Genomic DNA, 21734 nt, shown 5'->3' on the forward strand with positions numbered 1-21734 from the left:
AATATTAGTTATACCTAGTATACATACCTGCACAATATCATGGACTAGCGAAGTCCTGAAGTTCCAGTCTAATTGCAGCTCTTCGTTGGCAAGAACGTCCTTCAGCGACCCTTTCGGGCAGTACTCCGTCAGGATGAACATGAGTGGGCAATCGACGCATGCTCCGATAAAACGGGCAGTGTTCTCGTGGGACACATTCCGAGCCTACACAATGAATTCACATTCACAAGTGATAACGACTAAGACACCGGGAGGAGGTATCTTTGCATCGTTCTAGTCCATGTTGGACTGGAGTGTATCGACAATGCAGTCGTCTTTATATCGAAATACCCACCAATTCAATGACATGAACATTGGTTGTTAATCAAATTTAATTTTAATTGTTATTTGAAAATTTATTAATTAAATAATAATTAGAAGTGTGTTTGTTTAAAAATTCACCGATTTAATAACATATCTGGCCACTATGAATTTATAGTTATCACAGTTACACCTTATAAAATTACTGTAACACAAGTGTTAACAAATCTACCTTTTTATGTACGTGCATTTAATAAAAAGAGACCATAGTTCAGTCTGGCCGTAATTATTGTATTATCTGTGATCGATATAAGTTTGAGTGGTAGTTCAAAACACCAGACACACAGCAGACATAAATAGAGTAACTAAAGTTAATAAAGTGTAAATAAAGTTTAATTAAAGTGAAAATACTTTTAATATAATTTTTGAGTTAATAGATTGTGATGCTGCAATCACTGATAAGTATGTTATGACTAAACATTATAAGATAAGAATTATATTGTCATGGCTTTCAATGCCCAGTTTTTTTTAAAACTCGTAATGGGGGATCAAAGATTCCACTTACTCCAATAAAGGAGAGAATCGCTCAGAAGGTTAAGCTCTAAATCTCGCGCGTGCAGAACAGAGGACATGATAGAAGATAAACTTTTTAATTGAACTCTATTTGGAATTATTTTCATATTTTACAATACAAACTATTTGTCAATACAAGTATAGCAATCTGTAACGTCTGGATAAGATCAGAGTGTACGTTATATTATCTCGTTTAAAACGTGAACTTGAAATGTTGACCTTTCCATCTCTTAACTCGTCCAATAATGTTATCGTAGCTGCGTCTAGGAAGTTACAGTAAAACATACCTGCTTTATCTCCCAGAGTAACTTCTTGTTTAAGTCCAATTTCTTTCTGTGTATCTTCTTGACGGCGACGCGGTTGCCTTTGTAAAGGCCAACTGTGAAGGGAGATAGGGTGACCGGTGTACCCAGAGAACCCGAGCTGCGAGCGTTCCAACCAAGAGATAACTGATAACAAAAGGTCAAATTGAAGAAGCGAAACGTCCATATTAATACTATAAATGCGAAAGTGTATATATTTGGTTGTTACATAGGTTCCGTTCAACCACTACACTAATATCGATGAGACTTGCCACATGTACAGCTGGTATGCTGAAGGTGGAACAAAGGGTTATTTTTGTCTTTGATTAAGAAGGTCCTGCGTTACTTAAACAGGGTTTTACAACTTAAAGAATCTTTGCGTAAATAAACATTAGAGATAGACTACGTCCTGGAAAATGGCATAGGATATTTTTTTTAAACCTGCAGATATTGGGTAGAAGCAGGCGTTACTTTGCTGTATTATGAAAATTAAGCTAAATTTGCTATACTCCAAGAAAAGCAGGAGAATACGTATGGTATAATTTATAATTTCTTATATATATGAATAATCTATAACTTTTTTTTTCTACACCAGATTAAACCGTTAGCGCTGGGATGCTATGACACGCGTACACACCACTGGGGTTTATTGGGTATTACGTATGGCGTTACGTGAAGTCCCGCTTACCCACCCCAGTGGTTTAAAAATGATATGCACTGTATTGCTCTTATTTCCTATTATCTTTTATTTTTGTATCAGAAACATAAGGGGATCTAAGATACTTTTTCATGGCTTGACCTTTGAATTAATAAAATACTTTTAATTATTTATTATCTATCCGTATCTAGGAATACCTACGCAATAGATTTTTAAAAGGAAAAATAAATAAAGCTTTCATTACGCAATGGAGTTATAACTCTATAAGCATTTCCCTCATTAATTAAAAAGGCAACAATTTATAAACTGAAACCCAATATTTTCGCGAAATAAAAGCCTTACATTTTTTTCACTCGCTTTTCAACTTTTACTTTTAAACTCGCTGAAGCCAGCCTTGTTTAATTGATCTGGCAGAAAACGGAAAGGACAATATAAACTCTGTTTACGACGTATTCGATTCAATTACGTTTATTACTGCAAACAATAAGTACACCAAATTAATTAACAACATATCAAAGGCTTTTGAAAGGTTTTCGTTGTAAGCTTAACAAACGTTCTTGAGGGATTTCTTGTTTTTTTATTTAAATTAAGAATATATTAATAGGTACCTACTTTATACCAAAACAGCCTTTTATAAAAGTCTCAGTATACATAGGTAAATAGGATTTGTTTCTGTGTGTGTGTGTATTGGCCAATATATATTATAATATATATGATACTATATATTACTATCTATATATCAAACGCATGTACGACGCAATAAAGATGTGTCAATAAAATTAATTATTTTACAAGTGAGGAGGTCTGCGATCAATATTCCCGAACTCAACGTCAAGGTCATCGTTATACGATAGGCCAATAAGTAAAATTATTTTTTTATATGACTAGCGGTCCCTCGCGACTTCATTCGCGTCATTCTTCTTCAATTCCATTATGGAAAACTCTCAGACATTAGGGTATCCTCACGTTGTTTTCCTTCACCGTTTAAGCACTGATATGCAATTGCTTAAAGCGCACATTTCGAACTCTGGCCTCGAAAGTGAAGCCGAAGTCTTAACCACTAGGCTACAGCTGTGCACACTTCAAAAACACTTTCGCATATTTTAAGTTTAAGCAACGAGATCGGTAACATCGTATGGGAAGTATACAACGGGTTCTTCGGGCGTCTAGTAAAGCCAACAAGAGGGACATGCCGTGGAGGTTTTTAGCGATAAAGCTTTTCCACCGCGACAAAACAAAAAAGAAAAAAGGGAGGTCGATATCATACCTTAAGAACTTCATTGATGCTGTGCAAAGCTGGGCTGGTGCCGAGGCCGGTGCCGACTTCCACAAGCACCTCCTCGGGTCGTACTCGCCACGCCGTATTGTTCAGTTCTGCCTCGATACGCACTTGCCTGGCACACGGGTATAATCTTACTTGTATAACTTGGATTTATACAAATGTGAACAACAATACCAAAGCCTATTGATTTGCTATAACGAGTAAGTTTTTTTTTCTTTTATAGTAATAATTGACCAAGAGAAAAACCATCGTCTATAAACAGTGCAATACTTTTCAGGGCATACAAGATACACGTCCTACAAAATTTCCAGCCGGTATTAGTCAATTACACCGGCCACCACGCCGGAACCAGTGGCGTGCATAGAGGGTATGCACAGGGTATGCAGATGATATAAAATGATGAAAATCTCCAGTACGAGTTATAAATAATTAAGGGTAGGCTTTTTATAACTCTTACAAAGCCTATCCTTAAGTTTTTTATAACTTGTACTGGAGATTTTCTTCATTTTATATCCTGTGCGTGCATACCCTCTATGCACGCCACTGGCTGGAACACATCATTGCAAAAATGCTGCTTAGCCAAATTAAGTCATTTTATCGTAATATGATAAGGACATTATTATATAAGGACAGGGTCATAGATATTTATACCCTTGGCAGAGGGATAGATAGGTTTTTCCTTACAAATTCCACCTTACCTTATAGCTAATCGTAAAATTGATACTCACTTGTAGGCAACGCACCCGGCCGTCACAGCCAGCGTTAGGAATACAGCCAGGCCAATAAAGCAATATATCAAAACGGCCTGCGCCTCTGAGCAGCGTGAAATGATAAATTTCAATTTACACACCGAACCACTCTACTCTACAGCTTTTTGTTTCATAATGTTGCACGGAATGGGATCTTTCAAGTGAATTTTATGATTAAAGAATTTTATGTGTTTGATGGGTCAAAGTGGATTAAAAGAACACTTAAGTGTATCATAAAATACAGTTTTCCAGGGTAAATAAACATCCGGACAACAGGATTTTAAATTCACCGACACAAACGCAGAGAAATTTACGGACATTCGTTTAACTACGAAAACTTCAAAAAAGGTGCTTATGTACTCTTTATTCCCTCACAAGCATAGTGCTTGTAGCCACCGGAAAGAGCTAAGATGGAGGATCGACAACCATGGATCACCGCCGATATGTTATTAGGAATTTCTTTACTGCGTTAATCTTAATTGTGTGTTCAAAAAACGGCTCTTATCCTACAGTACATCAATAAGATGCACAGAACGATAAACCCCGTTGGAAACACTACATTAACTATAATTACTATATTGCATAGAAGCATCCGTCACCTTTCGGAATTCTATGATATATTATAACGAAAATCCTCAGGAGATGTTGACTTTACAACGAATGATTCATAGGTGTATGAATAGTATTCGTTTTCTCTAATAATTATAAATTGTAACGTCAACATCTCCTGAGGATGCTCCGGTGTCAGAGCGAAACGTGCGTAGAGAGTACATTGCCGAATGTCTATTCGGTGCGGAGTATATAGATTGAATAAATTACATCATACAGATTCTCCCGATTTTCGCGGAGTTTAGTAAATTAAGCTTATTATTCATAATACTATTACTATATTTTATTAAAATTTTGAAACTACCTCCTTGGCACACGGGATCCGTTCCAAGGAAACCACAACGCGGCTTATCCGGGGGCGGTCCGCGTTTACCCCCCGGCCAGTGAATGGCTTTTCCGGCAACGGGCTTGTAGCTGCTGTTCAATCCGTGGTAAAAAGCCACAACCTAGGAAAAATATTTTTTTTAAACTTAAACACTGCACTTAAATTGCTGCACCAACCCGTCCTTCGTTTTTCCTAACGTCAAAGGTTGTCTTAAAGAGATCGCTTTAATGATAAGACCGCCTTTGCACGCTCTATTTTCTATTCTAAGGTTATTCTGTATATATTTTTACATTGTATAAAATGTGTGTGCAACAAAGCATTTAAACAAACAAACAAACACTGATGTTAACCTGATGGGGTAGAAATTAAAATTCATCTATAAACAGTAATTTAACTCGGGCGATCAAAATAAAATCCCGGGATGAAAATCTTAAGGTTCCGGGGTAAACGAGCTATTATTAGTGCTGCTAACGCCTAAAAGAATAATTAATCGAATCCAATAAATCTAGATTAGGCTATTCTTGCCCTCAAATTATCTATATAAACATACACCCTTGCCTTGAGGTACTGAAGTAGTACGTAGCTGGAAATACATATGACAGAAAGGCATTCCATGTTTTAGTGATTCATGTCAGAAACGTGGATAAATAAATAAATAAAAAATATATATTTACTACGACAATACAAACATCGCCACCAATTCCAAAGTAAGCTTAGCTTGTGTTATGGGTTCTACGCTGATTTATACGATGAATAATATACATAAATACTAATAATATACAGATAAACACCCAAACACTGAAAAACATTCATGTTCATCACAATTTTTTTCCAGTTGTAGGACTCGAACCCACAGCCTTGTTGTCAGAAAGCAGGGTAGTTGCCCACTGCGTCAATCGGCTGTCCAAAAATAACATGTTTGGTGCAGGATGACTAGGAATTCTTTGTTTCTTATAACTGAAAAACCTGCTGATCTACATTGCCAAAGGTAGGTATAATACATTCGATTCACAATTCAAAATGTAGAGTACTAAAACTAGTTCAATTAAGTCTTTATTTTAAGATATGTCGTCGCTTTCCAGTCGTAATTATTGTATGATTTAGCAGCAAATACTCGTATAATAAAAACGTAATAAACTCTAGATAAATCAATTTTTTTTTATCTATTTTCTATAAAAGTAGGAGTAATAAGTCTTTGATTTCGAAAGAAAGCTTAACCCAACCACGTGTTTTTAATAATTGGCTGTCTTTTGTCTCTTCTTGAACGGCTAAACCGATTATGATAAAATTCACTTTTTATGCGAATAACGTAATGGGGAAAGAGAAAGTTAAGAAAATTTATTAATCTTTTTGTAGTCAGACATTATTATAGCCTGCAGTTCGTTGAATATCGATACGGATAAGGAAAACTCGTATAGTTTTAAAATAGGGGATGACAGTATATATATTATGAGAAATTAAAATCGTTTGTCGCATACAACATTTTTGGAGAAGCTAAAAGAGGTGCCCTGTTTTAAATTAAAGCAACATGTATATGCCTCACCTCAAACTTTCCTGTAACTGGATCCAAATCAAATATGGCGTAGTCGGCATCCCGATCACCGACCGAATCAATGCGCACGTGACCGGTGATACCTTTTAAAAACAACAATACATTAACAATCATTATATCTTATCCCTTTCATTGGAACCCTTGTAGCTTTAGGTTTAAGATGACGAACGAAGTTATCACCATCCCCTTACAATTATGTAAACATATATGTATGAACGCTTCATAAGTGCTTGTGATAGGCCTACATGAATAAATAATTTTTGAATTTGAATTTAACCGATATTTATTTTAAAGTGTTTGAGACTCTGGGTCCGTGGGTTTCATTTCGTTAATGTGCTGTCCCAAAAATTGGTCAACATGTCGGTTCACCCAAAAGCTGGCGCTTATTTAACCCAACGGCTAAGCCTAGTAATTCAGAGCTTTCGAATATTGTCATAACTAGTAATATAATCTCAAAGAATAATGGATCTTATGGCAGTTATTTAATGTCGAACTTTCTGTATAAAGCATCTAAATTTTACAAAAACGTTTCGCAGCTGTCCGAAAGCTACCTGCAGGTTCGTGGGAGAGCTTAGGTTTAATACCTAAGCTCTCCCACAGAAAATAAGGGACATTTTAATCCGTCGTTACACGTTACATTTCGTTGTTCGAATATGGTTAACTATAGCCCGGATTATGACCATCGACAGAACCAATGAAAAACTACAGAAAATGTTCAACAAAATTCAAAATTCAAAATTCATTTATTTCAAGTAGGCCTAATATAAGCACTTTTGAAACGTCAAGTCTGTCCGTCAAGTGTGTCTGTCAAGTGACTCTACCACCGGTTCGGAAGGCAGATTCTACCGAGAAGAAGCCGGCAAGAAACTCAGCAGTTGCTCTTTTCCAACATCAAAAATTTACATTTTACATTTTAACATTCATTTTTCTATCTTGTGAGAGATGAAAGCGGAGGCGGATGCTACCAAGCAACCTTGTCATTAATGTATCAGAAGTATCGGTAAATAGGTATATTTGAATGAGTAAAGTTTTCACTTTGCTGATGTATAACGTTACCATTTTGCGTTTATGCTCAAAGAGTCCTTCTCCCAATTGTCCAGACTGTGGTGTAAGGGAAGATGTATATCACATTCTGATGGAATGTGCACGTAGCGAGAATCAGAATAAAATGTTGGCTGATGTTAACATAAGTTTGTCAAACCCCTATTCTGAGTGCGCGAAATATTTATATAATAAATTTAAGATTAATGTAGGTAGACGTAGAATAAGCTAGTTTGTAAGGTAGTAATTGTAGACACACAAGAGCTACATAGTCACTTTAGCGACTCAGCTCTTTAAAAAAAAAATAAAAAAAAAACCTTACCATGAAAATCTCGCCCCCACATTCGTTTAGTGATGTTCCTTCCGTTTCTGATGTCACCGCCTTCAGTCAACGTCTCGTTTAACGCCATACCCAATAAATACACTCCATCGTAGAAAGCGCCAATAAAGAAATTCACCTGTCATATAAAAGTTCATAATATACTTGACAGCTTATAATAAAAAGGAAGTGAGGAAAGCACTGTCCAACCTCGGTGAACACGTTAAGCCGTCATTTCTGGTTTATCATAATATCAAACCATTACTGGCTCACTACAGGGCAAAGAACTCCTCTCAGAATGAAAATAGTTTAGACCGTAGTCCACTACACTGGCTAAGTGAAGATAAGTAAACTTAACACGCCTTTGAGAATAATGTGAAGAAGAGGAGAAAGACAAAGAAGGCATGCAGGATTCCTAAAGATGTTTTCCTTCACCGTTAAATCCGAGGACTCTTGCTTGCGTCTTGGCTTGACATGACTCTTTGGTTTGTTCCTCACGTAAGTAAGCAAGTGTTATATTTAAGTGAATAAAACGCACATAACTGCGAAAAGTCAAGAGGTGCGGGACCGGTTTTGAACTCGGTACCCCGAATTCTGAAGCACATGGCGTTAACCGCTTCCAGTTCCGGGTTTTATCATTAAAATGTTATAATATTCGATAAAAACCCGTCAACTTGTGAAGCCGGGAGCTAAAAAATGTCAATCTCCTCTCATAGGAGAGAAGAGAATTGACTGGGACATAAATAGGCTGGGAAAGATGATAATGTTGACAAATCAAAGGAAAGGAGCTGAACTTAACAACTGAATAATTACCTCCTCTCCATCCGAGAAAGTGTAGTTGTAATGGACCTTGGCCCGCGTCCGTACAGTGTCTGCGAAGTCATCGAACCGATCGCCAGTCGGTAGCTTCAGAGACACCCTCAGCAAAGCCTCGTAAGCAGCTCTCGCAGCTGCATCACGTTCATCACCAGCGGCCCAACCCGTCTCACCCCAGTAACCACCCTGTAATGTACTTAGACAATAATGCTATGTCCTAGCAATAATGAAATATTTTAAACTAAGATTTTCGTGGTTAATCAAGATTTCTTAATATAGTATAGTTCAACGGGTACATATAACGATAATATTTTTGGATTTGTCGATATTTCGACCCAGTTGCATGGGTCGTGGTCACGGGCAGAATGTGACTACCCGCTTTCGTGATCTTTTTGTCGGTATTTCGCGAACTGATCTGATGTGATGTACCTGTTGAACTATATTTAAGAAATGTCCTAGCAAAAGTTTATTATAAATTAGCTTGTTACAGAAAATCTCTTTGAAATTTAACTTTATCCTACCAACTGCGCCACTAGGAAATTTGAAGTAGACGATTGCTAGGTGTACGATTTTTTACTACCCAAGAATATAAACTTGGGTAGTTACAGACAATCTCTTTGAGATTTAACACTATCCTACCGACTGCGCCATTGATATACTTGGGTAATTACAAAGCGTAGTCCGAACAATCCTTTATTTCAAATTGGGTAGCTACAGACCATCTCTTTGAGATTTAACATTAATTATACATAATGAATGCGATGCGTAGGTAAACAGTGCAAAAGTACTCGTATAACATTTTATCGTAATTTAATCCGTCGAATCCCGCAACGTGCATTTTCGAATATTTTCCGCTGTATAATTTAAGGGCAACGGGGTCTGAAAATGCTTATCAGAAAATCTTAATAGAACTTATATAAGGTAAATAACATTAAATTAAACAAAACCTTTTAAACGATAGCACTTCCGTTACTGATGTTTGAGATGCGACGATTCAGATAATATGCATATTTATTTATAGCAAACGATGAAACTTAGCTCACTAGCTTACTAAACTGAAGCTTTAGTGGCATTATTTTTTCATTACACTACAAGTGAGCTTTTGACTGTAATGTCTCCCAGGGGTAAATTATGATGCATTCTAAGATGGTAGCGGGCTTACCCGTTTGGGGTATGCCACCTCAATCGGTTTCTACGGCATCGTACCGGAGCGGTTAGGTAGCTAGCAACGGCCGAAGCCTCCCACCAGACCAGATTAAAAGATGCATCGAACCCGGGACCTTCACTTATAACACAGCGCTCGCCACTGCACCAAGGAGAGACACAAAAAAGACGAGTATTCTGTTGGTTTGTTACCTACTTTAAGCTCAACTAGCTAGAGCTACACAGTTATTGACGAGATATGTCATATATATAGCACGCATCCTGGAGACGAACATAGAAATATTTTATGACTCTTTATAGCACTCAGGAAGCGATACCTTAGGATTTACAATTTTAACTTTTGTTACCTATGCACGGCTCAACAAAAAAAAAGACTAGTTTGGCTATAGTGACATTGGACACTTTTTAATCCAAGAAATAGAATGACGAGCATTGTAACAAACACGAAAGCGGACGAAGTCGCGAGCAACAGTTTAGTTATATACGTTGTTTTCTAAAATATCTCTTAAAATATAAGACTAGCCTAGTATAAAATATATTATAAGACTAGCCGACCCGCGCAACTTTGTCAGCACTGAATCATTTATTAGAGGTTGAGTATAATAAAAAACTGTTTCAGACTCAGCATCTATTATAAAGCATCCCCCGACCAAAAATTTCAAAATATATTAAATGTACAGAAATCTTCGAGTTACAGTTTTATTGTAAGTATAGATAAAATGAAAAATTTGCCTAACAACATGAATGACGTAAAACAGAAACACGATCCGGACTCCAGTACGAGGAATAAAAGTCGTCAGAGACTCATACATTAATGATTTGGGTCATCCCAAGAGGTACTACCTATATTAATAAGTAAATTAAATAAGCTGCTCAGTGGGTATCCCCAGTGAGGTAAAGTTATGATAACTTTAAATATTCACGTAGTATTAAATCATAATTCATAACACATTCATCTTTGAAATCACGTGTAATTATATAACACAGTGTGTGTAAAGAAGGATTCATAGGTCGTACCTCTACATTAAACTGTTATTTATTTTAACATTACCGTCGCGATTATACTAAATATTCTAAATTAAACAAATCGAGAGTCAAAGTAGTGCTGTCCTTTTTATGTTTGCCGTGGAAAAGGGTATTTTTTTTTTATTTCGACTATGTAAGAAATTTTTGAACAAAAGATTCTATGGAAAATGATTACCTCTGTATTCTCATCTAATCTGTTGACACTTATATGAGTATCTTTTTTTCTCCTTTTTTTTAATGGATAAACTATTTTGTCAGTAAGAAAGTTATTAAGAAATAAAACCTATTGGTAAACCTATAGCTTAAAATGTGGGCACTCCTGACAGTTATAGCATACATTTTTCCAGATTCTATAGTGCTTAAATTCCGGTTTTTTAAAGGAACCGGTTCCTCTATCAGCTATTATAAAGTTTTAGCATCTAAGCTTCCAAATCACTAATGACCACAATATTTGTCAAGTAGAAATATTGGGGATCAGGGAATTCAATTATGAGATCATGTTTTCCCAGAAAAATATGTACCCTATATTCCTTAGGATGCACGTTCTATATTTCGTGATTCAAAATGATTAGTTGAGTTGATGGTAAGGAGGATTAAGGTGATAAAAGTCACATAACGAAAAAAAGAAGAGAGAGACACATACCTGAAATATCTCAACATCCAGAAAAGCCCACTCTCCGCGCGTCATGCCAAGGGAATGAGCTGCCAGGAGAAACTCTCTCACCAGAGAGCCACGGACGCTCAGTATAACAACTGCGGGAATAACACTTTGTTCACAAAGGCAAGCAGGTGACAGATTACAGCAGGTAAAAAATTTATGATTTTACATACTTAACACTCCCGCATAGGTCATTTATTATGATAAGTCGATATTTCATTATATTTCGTTTCGTAATACTACATACTCGTACTAAACTTACAACCAAAACAAAAAAAACCAGTTGTGACAAAAACATACCTACTGCTACATTGTATAACAATAGGAACTAAAGACTACCTATTATCGGCACACTACAGGGCCTACCCTCAGGATAACAAAGGTTTGGGCTTGAATCCTCCACGCTGGCAAAGTGCATATTGCACTAGACTTCACTTGCCTTTGACAACAATGTTGGTACTTAGGGTTTACAATGAATTTTACCATGCCATACTTACGTGTACGCAAATTCTTGCTTTCCCAGTCAATAACCATAGCTCGAACTTATCCCACCGCAGCTTTTGTACCCTACACCTACGCACTGAAACTTTATAGATATGAATATATCATTTAAAGTTTGATCGCGTTGGCAAATAAAGATCTCTATAATCCATGTGATGTACATATTGTACTGTCTGACGAGAAATCGAAAAACTTCCGAGCGAAGTTCAAAGTCAGTGCGCTCACTGATTCGGCTCTAATTTGAAGCGCGTCGATGGGTGTGACGTTAATAACTTTCATTCTGTTCCATCAATTTTATTGTTCATACTTATACTTAAGTATTTTTCAAGCCTCTGTGAGCTTGACAAGCAATAGAAGAAATAAAGAAAATACATTTGAGTGTTACAGAGTCCATAATGTTTTCGAGGGTGTGTGGAGTCCACCAATTCTCGCTGGGCCAGCGTGGTAGTCTACGGCCTTAACCCCTTCTCATTGAGGGAGGAGACCCGTGCCCTGTGGTAGCCGGGCCGGTAATGGGTTGATATGATGACCATTAAAAAAATAAAGGTACCTTTAAATTACTGAAAAAGGCAAGTGGCCAGTATAGTTTTGTGAACTTGGATATAACTATCAATATTTTAGAATAGTTTGTAAGTTTAGTATATTATAACATTATAGTATTACGAATCTTGTTAAACGAAATATAATGTAATATCGACTAATGGCCTATGCGAGTGGTAAGTATGTAAAATCATTTTCTACTACACCTGCTGTAATATAACCATTTTGATGTGTATGTTTTATTTGATAAGAAAACAAAATAATAAAAAAATAAAATATGGATATCATTGCTCTTAGCCATTTAATAAAATCAAATAATTCTTTTTTTATATTCATTGTTTTTTTTTGGTTTGCATAAATTAAACTTGTGCTTATATTTACCTCTTGCATACATACTGACGTCCTTGAGGAGCGCTTCGCAGGACTCACTTTCATTGCCGTCAAGTTCCCGAACAGCCTTCAACACACCTTCTTTCCTTAGACCCCACTCAAGGCTCTTACCTATTAGAAGAAACCAGTGTAGGTAAACGTACTTTAGCGTGTTTAGTTAGCTTAGGGCTGAATAGGCACAAAGGACAATGATTGTTAAACTTTATTGGGTCTCTGTGGGATGTCATCGACGAGATTCTTGCCAACATCTGCTCGGTTAGAATCTGCCTCCTAAAATGGTGGTACGAAATTTGACATGCAAAACGCCGTTCTAACCAACCAACCAAATAAGCAGCTTGGCCAGTTCGGAATGTCGAGAGAGGTAGCCTGAAAATCAGCGCTGTAGCAGTGATCACTAAACCACTGCTACAGCATACAGCTGAGGCGATACCTAGTTACATAGTATTATGTCACTGCCAACATACAATTAATTATATTTGTTTGTTTTTATTAAGTTACCTAATTTTTAGCCTTTTTTATATGTTTTTGTATAGCGTGTACTTTATATGTTGTTTCCTATGTGTTGTTTTTATCTCAAATAAACGATTTATTTTTATTATTCTCTTTAACTTTAAGTGCATATACAACTATTTATTTATTTATTTATTACATAAAGTTTCCAAAAAAAAAAAAAAAATACTTATAGCTAGCATCAGAAAACCACGCAGGTTTGTAATTTATGCTAACAGAGAATTAAGTCTAGGTACGTTAAGTACAGAACATTATTGCCAGTTTACCATGTTGTGTATAAAAATGATCATAAGTTACTTAAAAAGAAGGACTTCAGTTTTTTCTTAATATTACGAGGATTAATATTGTCTCGTACATCAGTGGGTAATTCATTAATAAGGCGAGGAACTAGGTAAACGTTCGTGCGCTCGCCATACCTATTGAACGCGCCCGAAGTGCATAACCGGCCTCGACTGACGGCCCGCGTGCATACAGGATGTTGTACTTTGTTCCAGTATATGTTATTGAAAAAGTTTTCTTTTAAAATTGAATATTTCAACTGTACATGCACTGGTAAAACTTTACACTGTTTAAAAAGTTCAGCTTCGGAATAGTCACTATGGTTATTGTTAAGGATAACTTTTAACATTCTTTTTTGCAGCTTGAATATTTCTTTTAAATAAGAGTTATATGTACGGCCATAACTACTCAAACCATACTGGATATATGATTGAGCTAGAGAATTATACAATATTAATTTTATTTTGAAGGGAATACGATTTCTTAGAATTATTATATTAGTTAAAAATTGCCTAAGCTTATTGCAAACGTGTTCAATATGATAACTCCAATTAAATTTACTATCTATATGTAATCCTAAATATGTAACAGTTTCAACCACTCCAATGACGGGGCATTTACAACTGGTGTAATTCGAGTGTAGGCAGCTATGGTCATGGGCAAGAATATGGTTCATTGGTAGTTTTGCAAGATGCGGAGATTTTATGAGTATTAATTTAGTTTTACCTGGGTTGATTACTAAACCAGAATCATGACACCACTTATTCAACATATTAAAATCAGACTGTAGAAGGTCACTAACTAAAGTTAAATTATGTTAGACTAGCTGTTACCGCGTTCTTCGTTCGATTTTATACGGTTTCGTCGTCCTGTGGAAATCGTCTGTTTTCGGGGGATATAAAGTATCCTGTTACTCTCAGTGCTTTCAAAAAAACTCCATGCCAAAAAAAACTGATGCTTAGTTAAGAGGCATTGAGAGATAAATTTGAAGATGTTACTTACAATAACCTACCAGTTGATATCTTGGAGATGTCTCTTAAGAAGTTCAAAGTCATTATTAAATGTAAGCTTATAGAAAAGTCCTGTTATAGTATTAAATACGTCAACGATGAAAATCTTTGGTTGTAGATTATTGGTCTAACCAGGTTGCTTCTTTAATAGTTTTAAATGACAATGTGAGATGGTAATAAAAAAGAAAAAACAACCGGCTAAGTTTGTTGTGGGCTTCTTCTTAGACCCAGGGCACGTTTGGAACCCTCGTAGCATTAGTTTTATAGACGAATTTAGTAATCGCCATTAACTTACTTCTGTGTCATATTTTACATGTAATGTACGCATCAAATGTGCCATCTATGCGCCTATTTGAATAAAAAATATTTGACTTTGGCATTAAGGAAGGACAAACAAACAAACACACTCTGGCATCGAATATTAGTAAGGATTTCAATAAGCGTTTTTATTTTTATTTTATCTGTTATAAATAAATACGAGATTGGTATGCTTACCAACAGTAAGTGAGAACAAATCCGACTTGTCCAACAGCAAGGCGACATGGGTCCAACCGAAGCGTTCAAACACACTGGTGAAGACGCGAGGCAGCCGACATTGGCAGTAGGACATCCGTGTCAGCGTAGGATACTTGCCCTTATCGTTGAATAATGTTTGAGGCTGCAAGAACAAAAGTAATCAAAAACCCGCCCGAGTTTGAGTTTAACTCGCGTATCGAATTTTCCGCATCTTAAAAGTAAAGGTACAAATTTTGTAGGTCAAATACTCTACATAGATTTCGACAGCCGTCATTGGGACTTGTGAAAACACGCTTCAAAGGGTGTTTTTTAATGCGTTTAACTATTAACTTGAATTGGGTAGCAAAAAGAGACCATGAACTTTAGTATCCAGTATACCTTTCAACTTGATACCTAAGCCGTTATGGAGAGAACCAATAGGCAAAGTGATAGAAATTTTTATATGCATAGTTAAGAGTTAACTAACTCATAAACTGACCTGGGTGTCCTTTCGCAGATTCCTCAGTTTATGCATGCGACTGACAACACTCGCTGGGGCAGACAACTCGCCTTCCGATGGAGGCTATTAAAAATAAACCAATAAGCAATTATTCACAGAAGTAGCCACTGATGCCTTTATATGCCTTTGAGTTGAGGTTTGAGGTAAAATTTCCGGCTACGATCAATTTGGAATTAATAATTTCTAATTGGTAATTGAGGTTTCTGTGGGTATGTGGCTAGTTCACAGCGGAAATCAATAGATTACGTTGATCTACGTAGGTAACTGGATCGGTTCTGAATTTTACTTTTGAAGGTCGAATATTGCCACCTCTTACTACGCCTCGGAGAGGCTGCGTATCCATTAGTCTTGATTGAGGTTAAAAGACATGTATTCTCAATAAAACAGTTTCACTTAATGAAAAATTTTAATTAACAGAAATAGTTAGTGTGATAGAAAACTAGCACCTTAAACTGATAACATATTTTAGTAGTAAAATAAAATAGAAGGTGTCGCGTTTTTAAAAAAACTAGCGTACCTAGCCCGCTTTGCCGGGCTAGATTTTGCTTTATTTTATTTAAACAATAAACTTACATCATTAAATTTTTAATTTAAGTCTCATAATACTCGTATATTAAATCATTTATTTCTCTCCGCATTCATTCTCTTTTATTCTGTTCTCGAGCGGGTGAAGATACCTACATATATCTACACCCATGTACACCCAACAATAGAATATCCTAATAGTAAATAAAAGCTGTATTTGACAGTTTGACAGTTCAAAAATAGGAGTGCTCCGATCGTCACCAAACTTTACAGGATTACTCGCCAGGTGAATCCGGAGATTCCCTGAAAGTTTCGTTGAAATCGATCCAGCCGTTTCGGAGCCGGAACATACCCACACACTTTCTCTTTTATATATATATAGATTTAAACAATTCTTCTTTAGCTTATTTTTATATGATTTAAAAGATATCTCGCAAAAAATCTCTTTAGTTAGACTATTGTATAGTATTGCTTAGATTTACCATGTATTAAAAATAATTTAGGGTTTCAGTGTACCCACATTAAAGCAGCTTGGAACCTCTGCTCAGTTGTTGAGCATTAATAAAGCTGATGATTGTGACGGGCAGAATGGGTATTAGTTAAATTTGACACGTAGATACTTGGATAATATCATGTATGGAGTTTTTATACAAGTTTATTACATTTTATGCCTGTCCCCGATTAAACAGTATAGCGAGCAGCCGTATTTCTATTATTAAAGATATTTTTCAGATAACAGTCGGTAGAGGTTGGGATTAACACATAATATAGTATAAACATTGCTGCTTCCATAAGGTCGAAGTCAAAGTCATTAATATATTGATATTAGGTTCACTGAGAATAATTTATAGTTATTAAAACACGTACATTCATTTGATCTGTAAGAAACATAATCGATAAATATAGATAGAAAGCGCAATCGTATCGCCTCTTTTTTCTAGTCGGTTAAAAAAGGAGTAAACAGATCAGTTGCCAACGAATAAAACAATTTATTCACTCGTGATACAATCGAAGGTGTTTCCCCGCGCCATTACCCTTCAATCCAATCTCATTTCCTCCCAATGCCAAGTTCGTTGCGACAACATTCCTCAGCTTTCACTCTGATTTGTTTGTACCCTTGACCACGGACGAGCGGGGACGAATCACTCAGGGAAATGTAGTTGCTGCAATGCGTGTTAAAAGGTATAGTTCTTAACCATAACAGGACTATTTTGCAGAACTGCTTTATAATGGCCGCCGTCTTAAGATTTTTGCCACAGTTAGGTGCTTAAGAAGATGGAAGAATGTATGTGTTTTTGGGTATAAAAACCGAAACTCTCCTAGCAAATAACCTATTATTGCCTATTTTAGACTACGCAGAAACTCGTTACTTAGATTCATCAGAGACCATGCTTAGCAAGCCAGATAGGCTTCAGAACGTAAATGTCTTTTTTGCGGATCTTTGGTATACGAAAATCTTGCTGAGTTAAAGTGGCTACAAATAAGATCCCGTCAAAACTTGCACGCTCTTTAACTTCTGTTCTCCATTTTTTATCATCTTCAAATTCCACCGTTAAAAGAGCGTTTCAAATTTCCTGGTAGCATGTTCAGTGCTTTTGAGTGCTAAAGATGATAACAGGTTGCACGTTCCTACCAGTCGTTCGATGGCGATTTACGGTAAAAGTAGTCTGACCTTTGCGCCGAAGATATGATTTTACTCGCTGTTTCTCGTTTTCATTTTTTGTTTTCTTTGTAATTTGTGCAATAAAGACTTCATCTATCTATCTAACTTTTCTGACTCTCAAAAGAGGAGGCGGCTTACAGTACCTTTTATTAGAGTTACGATGCTTCTGATGTCCGCCTGTCTGTCAGCGGGCTGTGTCTAACGATCTGTCATAGGCACTGCCGCCCTTAAGAAGGTGCAATAACTCGGTTTCGGCTTTCGCAGACCTTTGTAAATATCCGAAATCAGCGAAATGAGTTCTACATTATTTACTAAAACAGTTTTTAAATCCATCGCGAATAAAGTTATTTACAAAGCGTAACCACAATATGTAGCTCAATGGTTTATGAGTTAGTGTGGTTTTACAGTGACGCTTTCGCCAGCGCAGTTGGTAAGCGTCGCGGGCCACGAGCTTTGCGTCTCATGGATCATTACATAGTCACGCGGATGGCCCGCGTTGACGGCAATTCAGCCGCGCTTTTCAACCGCGTGCGGGCGAGGAGTCATTGTGTTCAGTGTGCGTTGCACAGTCTCGCCGGTCGGACGCGCGCATGCGTACCGTCGTCGCCAAAATGAATGCGAATTATATCGATACGGGTCGATTGATTGAAGAAGTTCGCTTTCGACCGTTGCTGTGGGATCCATCGAACGAATTATACAAAAACAAAGACGCAAAAAATAAGGCTTGGGAAGAAGTTGGAGAAGCAATCTTTGGAGAAAATTACATAAAGAAAGACAAAGGTATGTTTATAAAATTTGTATTTTTATCAATTACATTTATAATATAAAATTTATATTATGTTGGTATAAAAGTCGTCGTTAAACATATGTAGGGTAAGATTTCAATCGATATGTAGGGTAAGATAAGGTAAATTGATCAATTTTACTTGTTGGAGCACTATCTTTATGGATTTAAAAATAAGATTGTGGATTTTTGATGATTTGAACACTCTTCAACGGTTTACTTGCAGAAAAAACACATTAGATTAGTCATAAATGACTATGAATCATCACTATAGTCTATACTTGAAAGGACGACAATGAATTCAATTCCACTAATAAGTTCTTTCAAATAGGTACTAGGTAGGTACCTCTAGAATATTTGTCTGTCTTGCCACGAAACACTGCCAGCAGGCGATATAAAGTAATCGGCAAACACTTCGCGTAGTGTGTTTCCTGTTCTAGAAACTGGCTGAAGATTCATGTCAATCAAACCACTAATGCTTAATAAGTCATTTCCATTGTAGCCGTCTCGCACTCTGATAAAATTGTGTAATACGCAACAAGCTTTAACTATAGTTTTTGCGTTGGAGAAGCTCACGTTCATTGGAGTGTGAAACACTCTAAACTTGTTTGATAATATTCCAAATGTACATTCTATGTACCTTCTGGCACGGCTTAGACGGTAATTGAATATCTTCTGTTTGTGGCTCATATCATTTCGAAGATAAGGTTTCATCACATAGTTCGATATGCCAAATGCACCATCACCAATTATTATATGAGGTGCCACAATATTAGATCCTTGCAGGTACTTTGGAGCCGGTAACCTTAAATTATTTCTTTCTAACTGTTGAAATAGTACACTGTTTTGGAATATGGTGGAATCAGAGTTTTTCCCACAAGAACCAATGTTGACATAAGTAAAGCAATAGTTGGCATCGCACATTGCCAGAAGGACAATAGAATAAAAATGTTTGTAATTGTAAAACATTGACCCTCCACCTGCGGGATTAACTATGCGTATATGTTTACCATCTATTGCCCCACAACAGTTAGGAAAGTTTGCATACATCTCAAACTCTGCACTAATACGTTGCCACATTTGCGTTGTCGGTTGAGGAATGCATTCTTCGCGTAGTTTTTCCCATATCTCACAGCAAACTTCCTTGACGATTTTGCTTATAGTAGTAACGCCCATTCTGTATGTGACATGTAGATCGGAGTAAGTGTTCCCAGTAGCTAAGAATCTGAAAAAAATATATATAATTATTAGAACTAGTAGAAAGTTCCAAGTAGGAAAGGATTCATAAAAAGTACAAGTGAGAAGGCGTGATACACAAAATATTATTTTTGCCAATTTTTTTTTGTTTCAGATAAGCTTTTACGTCAAAGATGGAAATCTGCAAGAGATGGATATTTCAAAACCAAAGCTAATATGAAAAAAGCACCATCTGGTAGCGGGGCAAAAACCGTTACAAAATACATTTATTTCAAAGAATTAAACTTTCTTGATCGTATCACTGAAAACGAAGTTTCAGAATCTATGTACAACATTAATGAACAATCAAGTTCATCTGAAACAATAGCTCACGTAGTAAATAACGACGAAATTTCTGGCTCTTCTCAAAACAGTTCTACTCCGGTGGCTGACCAAGATAAACCAACATGGACTCGGAAGAGGAAACATGAACGGGTACAAGAGAACTCCGCGTTTGAGAAAAAGTTGGTAGATTTGTTAGACAAAAATATGCCAGACATAAGCTCTGACGATTTGTCATTTTTTAATTCTCTAGGTCCAATACTAAAATCTTTTAACAGTTATAAAAAACTATTATTTCGTTCCAAAGTATTGCAAATCGCCATGGATCTCTCCGCGCCAACTTCAAGTGGCACTACGTCGACGTCCAACATCTTGTCACCAGAACATAACTCAAATTCTACTACAACATCAACAACCAATCATTCTAATGATACTACTACGCAACGAGGTTATCAATCAGCAAGTCAATATTACACCGTCATGTCACCAGAAAATGATTCTAATTCTTCTGTAATGTGTGCAACCAATTCATCATATTTTTCAAACCAAACGCTACCAGTCAACGAATCAATGTCTAGTACCACCACTCAGCAAGGCTATCAAACAGCAAATCAATATGATCCTCATTCAACAGTCAATAATTCTGTTCAGCAAAGCTGTGAAGAAATACAGCACTTTCCAAATATTGCATCAGAAAACGACAATTTCTATTAATTACATTTCAACGAGTTTTGTTTTTTTGATTGTTTAAATTTTCTAAATAAAGTAATTACTAAAAATTAAATAGTATTTTTCATGCCACTTACCTTAAGGTAATCGCCAACTTTTCAACTGGTTCTATAGGTGCTCGACGTAAACTTGATCTTTTTAAATTATGTTCTATCTTGCAGAGTAATTCATTAAATGTTGTTATAGACAGACGAAAATGTTTAAAGAACTTGTCACTATGTTCTCTTAAATCCGCAAACGATGTAGAGAACGCGCCTCTCAGCAATCTAGTGGCATTGTAAGGATGTACTTGTATACGTCGTCGTCGTTGCCTTTTTTTCCATAAGTAATATAGTATAATAAATACGAGAAGTCTCATCACGACTGTATGAGCCGGCAAACCGATCACGACTGTACGAGGCGGCTAACCGCGCGACTAGCTTTAAACTAGTTTTATAGTTTCGAGCGGGTCATCCGCGCGCTTACCACCCGCGCGGACAGTAAGCGTCACTGTAAAACCACACTTACTTATCATTTTGGTCCAGTCATTTAAGCTTAAATTAGGTAAGAATCTCGGAATTCGAGAAACCCAGCTGTAAGTCTGTAAATACTTGTAAATGAAACCTTGGAACCTTGGTTTACTTGGAAATGAGATACCTATTACCAAAAAAGCGCAAAAAACCGATTTTTGTGACCTTGAATTTTAATAGGTGCTTACACCCTAGTATGTAGTAATGTAGGTTTTGAGACAACTTTTATGGTGTCAATATACAAGTATTTACAGCCTTACAGCTGGGTATCTCGAATTCCGAGCTGGACTTACTATAATGACTGGACTATTACATACTATTATTTAATGACGGAAAGTTGGACCTTGTTACTGCACAGGATATCCTAAAGAAAATGTTATAAATGGG

At 36.5% G+C, this 21734-nt stretch overlaps 3 protein-coding genes across 3 annotated transcripts in view; 1 reads left to right on the plus strand and 2 right to left on the minus strand.

The window, feature by feature from the left end:
- The window catches only part of LOC120633110 (receptor-type guanylate cyclase gcy-28), a 41521-nt gene that overhangs the window by 9891 nt on the left and 9896 nt on the right, over nt 1-21734 (minus strand). Inside the window, exons 3-13 of the mRNA XM_039903221.1 lie at nt 15599-15682; nt 15100-15262; nt 12797-12916; nt 11360-11469; nt 8524-8712; nt 7714-7849; nt 6342-6433; nt 4882-4919; nt 3101-3227; nt 1161-1322; nt 28-204 (exon numbers count right to left, since the gene is read on the minus strand). Of these exons, the coding sequence (XP_039759155.1) occupies nt 28-204; nt 1161-1322; nt 3101-3227; nt 4882-4919; nt 6342-6433; nt 7714-7849; nt 8524-8712; nt 11360-11469; nt 12797-12916; nt 15100-15262; nt 15599-15682 (1398 nt within the window). The remainder of the gene's footprint in view (nt 1-27; nt 205-1160; nt 1323-3100; nt 3228-4881; nt 4920-6341; nt 6434-7713; nt 7850-8523; nt 8713-11359; nt 11470-12796; nt 12917-15099; nt 15263-15598; nt 15683-21734) is intronic.
- LOC120633112 (uncharacterized serine-rich protein C215.13-like) lies at nt 18196-21342 on the plus strand. Its single transcript, XM_039903223.1, has 2 exons — nt 18196-18587; nt 19943-21342. Exons 1-2 carry the CDS (start codon nt 18398-18400, stop codon nt 20821-20823), a joined length of 1071 nt encoding a protein of 356 aa, XP_039759157.1. The 5' UTR covers nt 18196-18397; the 3' UTR covers nt 20824-21342.
- On the minus strand, nt 18589-21219 carry LOC120633111 (protein ALP1-like). The gene is made up of 2 exons (XM_039903222.1): nt 20916-21219; nt 18589-19816 (listed from the first exon to the last, which is right to left on the minus strand). The coding sequence occupies exons 1-2, from the start codon at nt 21194-21196 to the stop codon at nt 18940-18942; spliced, it is 1158 nt and encodes a 385-aa protein (XP_039759156.1). The 5' UTR covers nt 21197-21219; the 3' UTR covers nt 18589-18939.

The sequence above is a fragment of the Pararge aegeria genome, chromosome 21 (assembly GCF_905163445.1).
Source record: "Pararge aegeria chromosome 21, ilParAegt1.1, whole genome shotgun sequence".
Lineage (NCBI taxonomy): Eukaryota > Metazoa > Arthropoda > Insecta > Lepidoptera > Nymphalidae > Pararge > Pararge aegeria.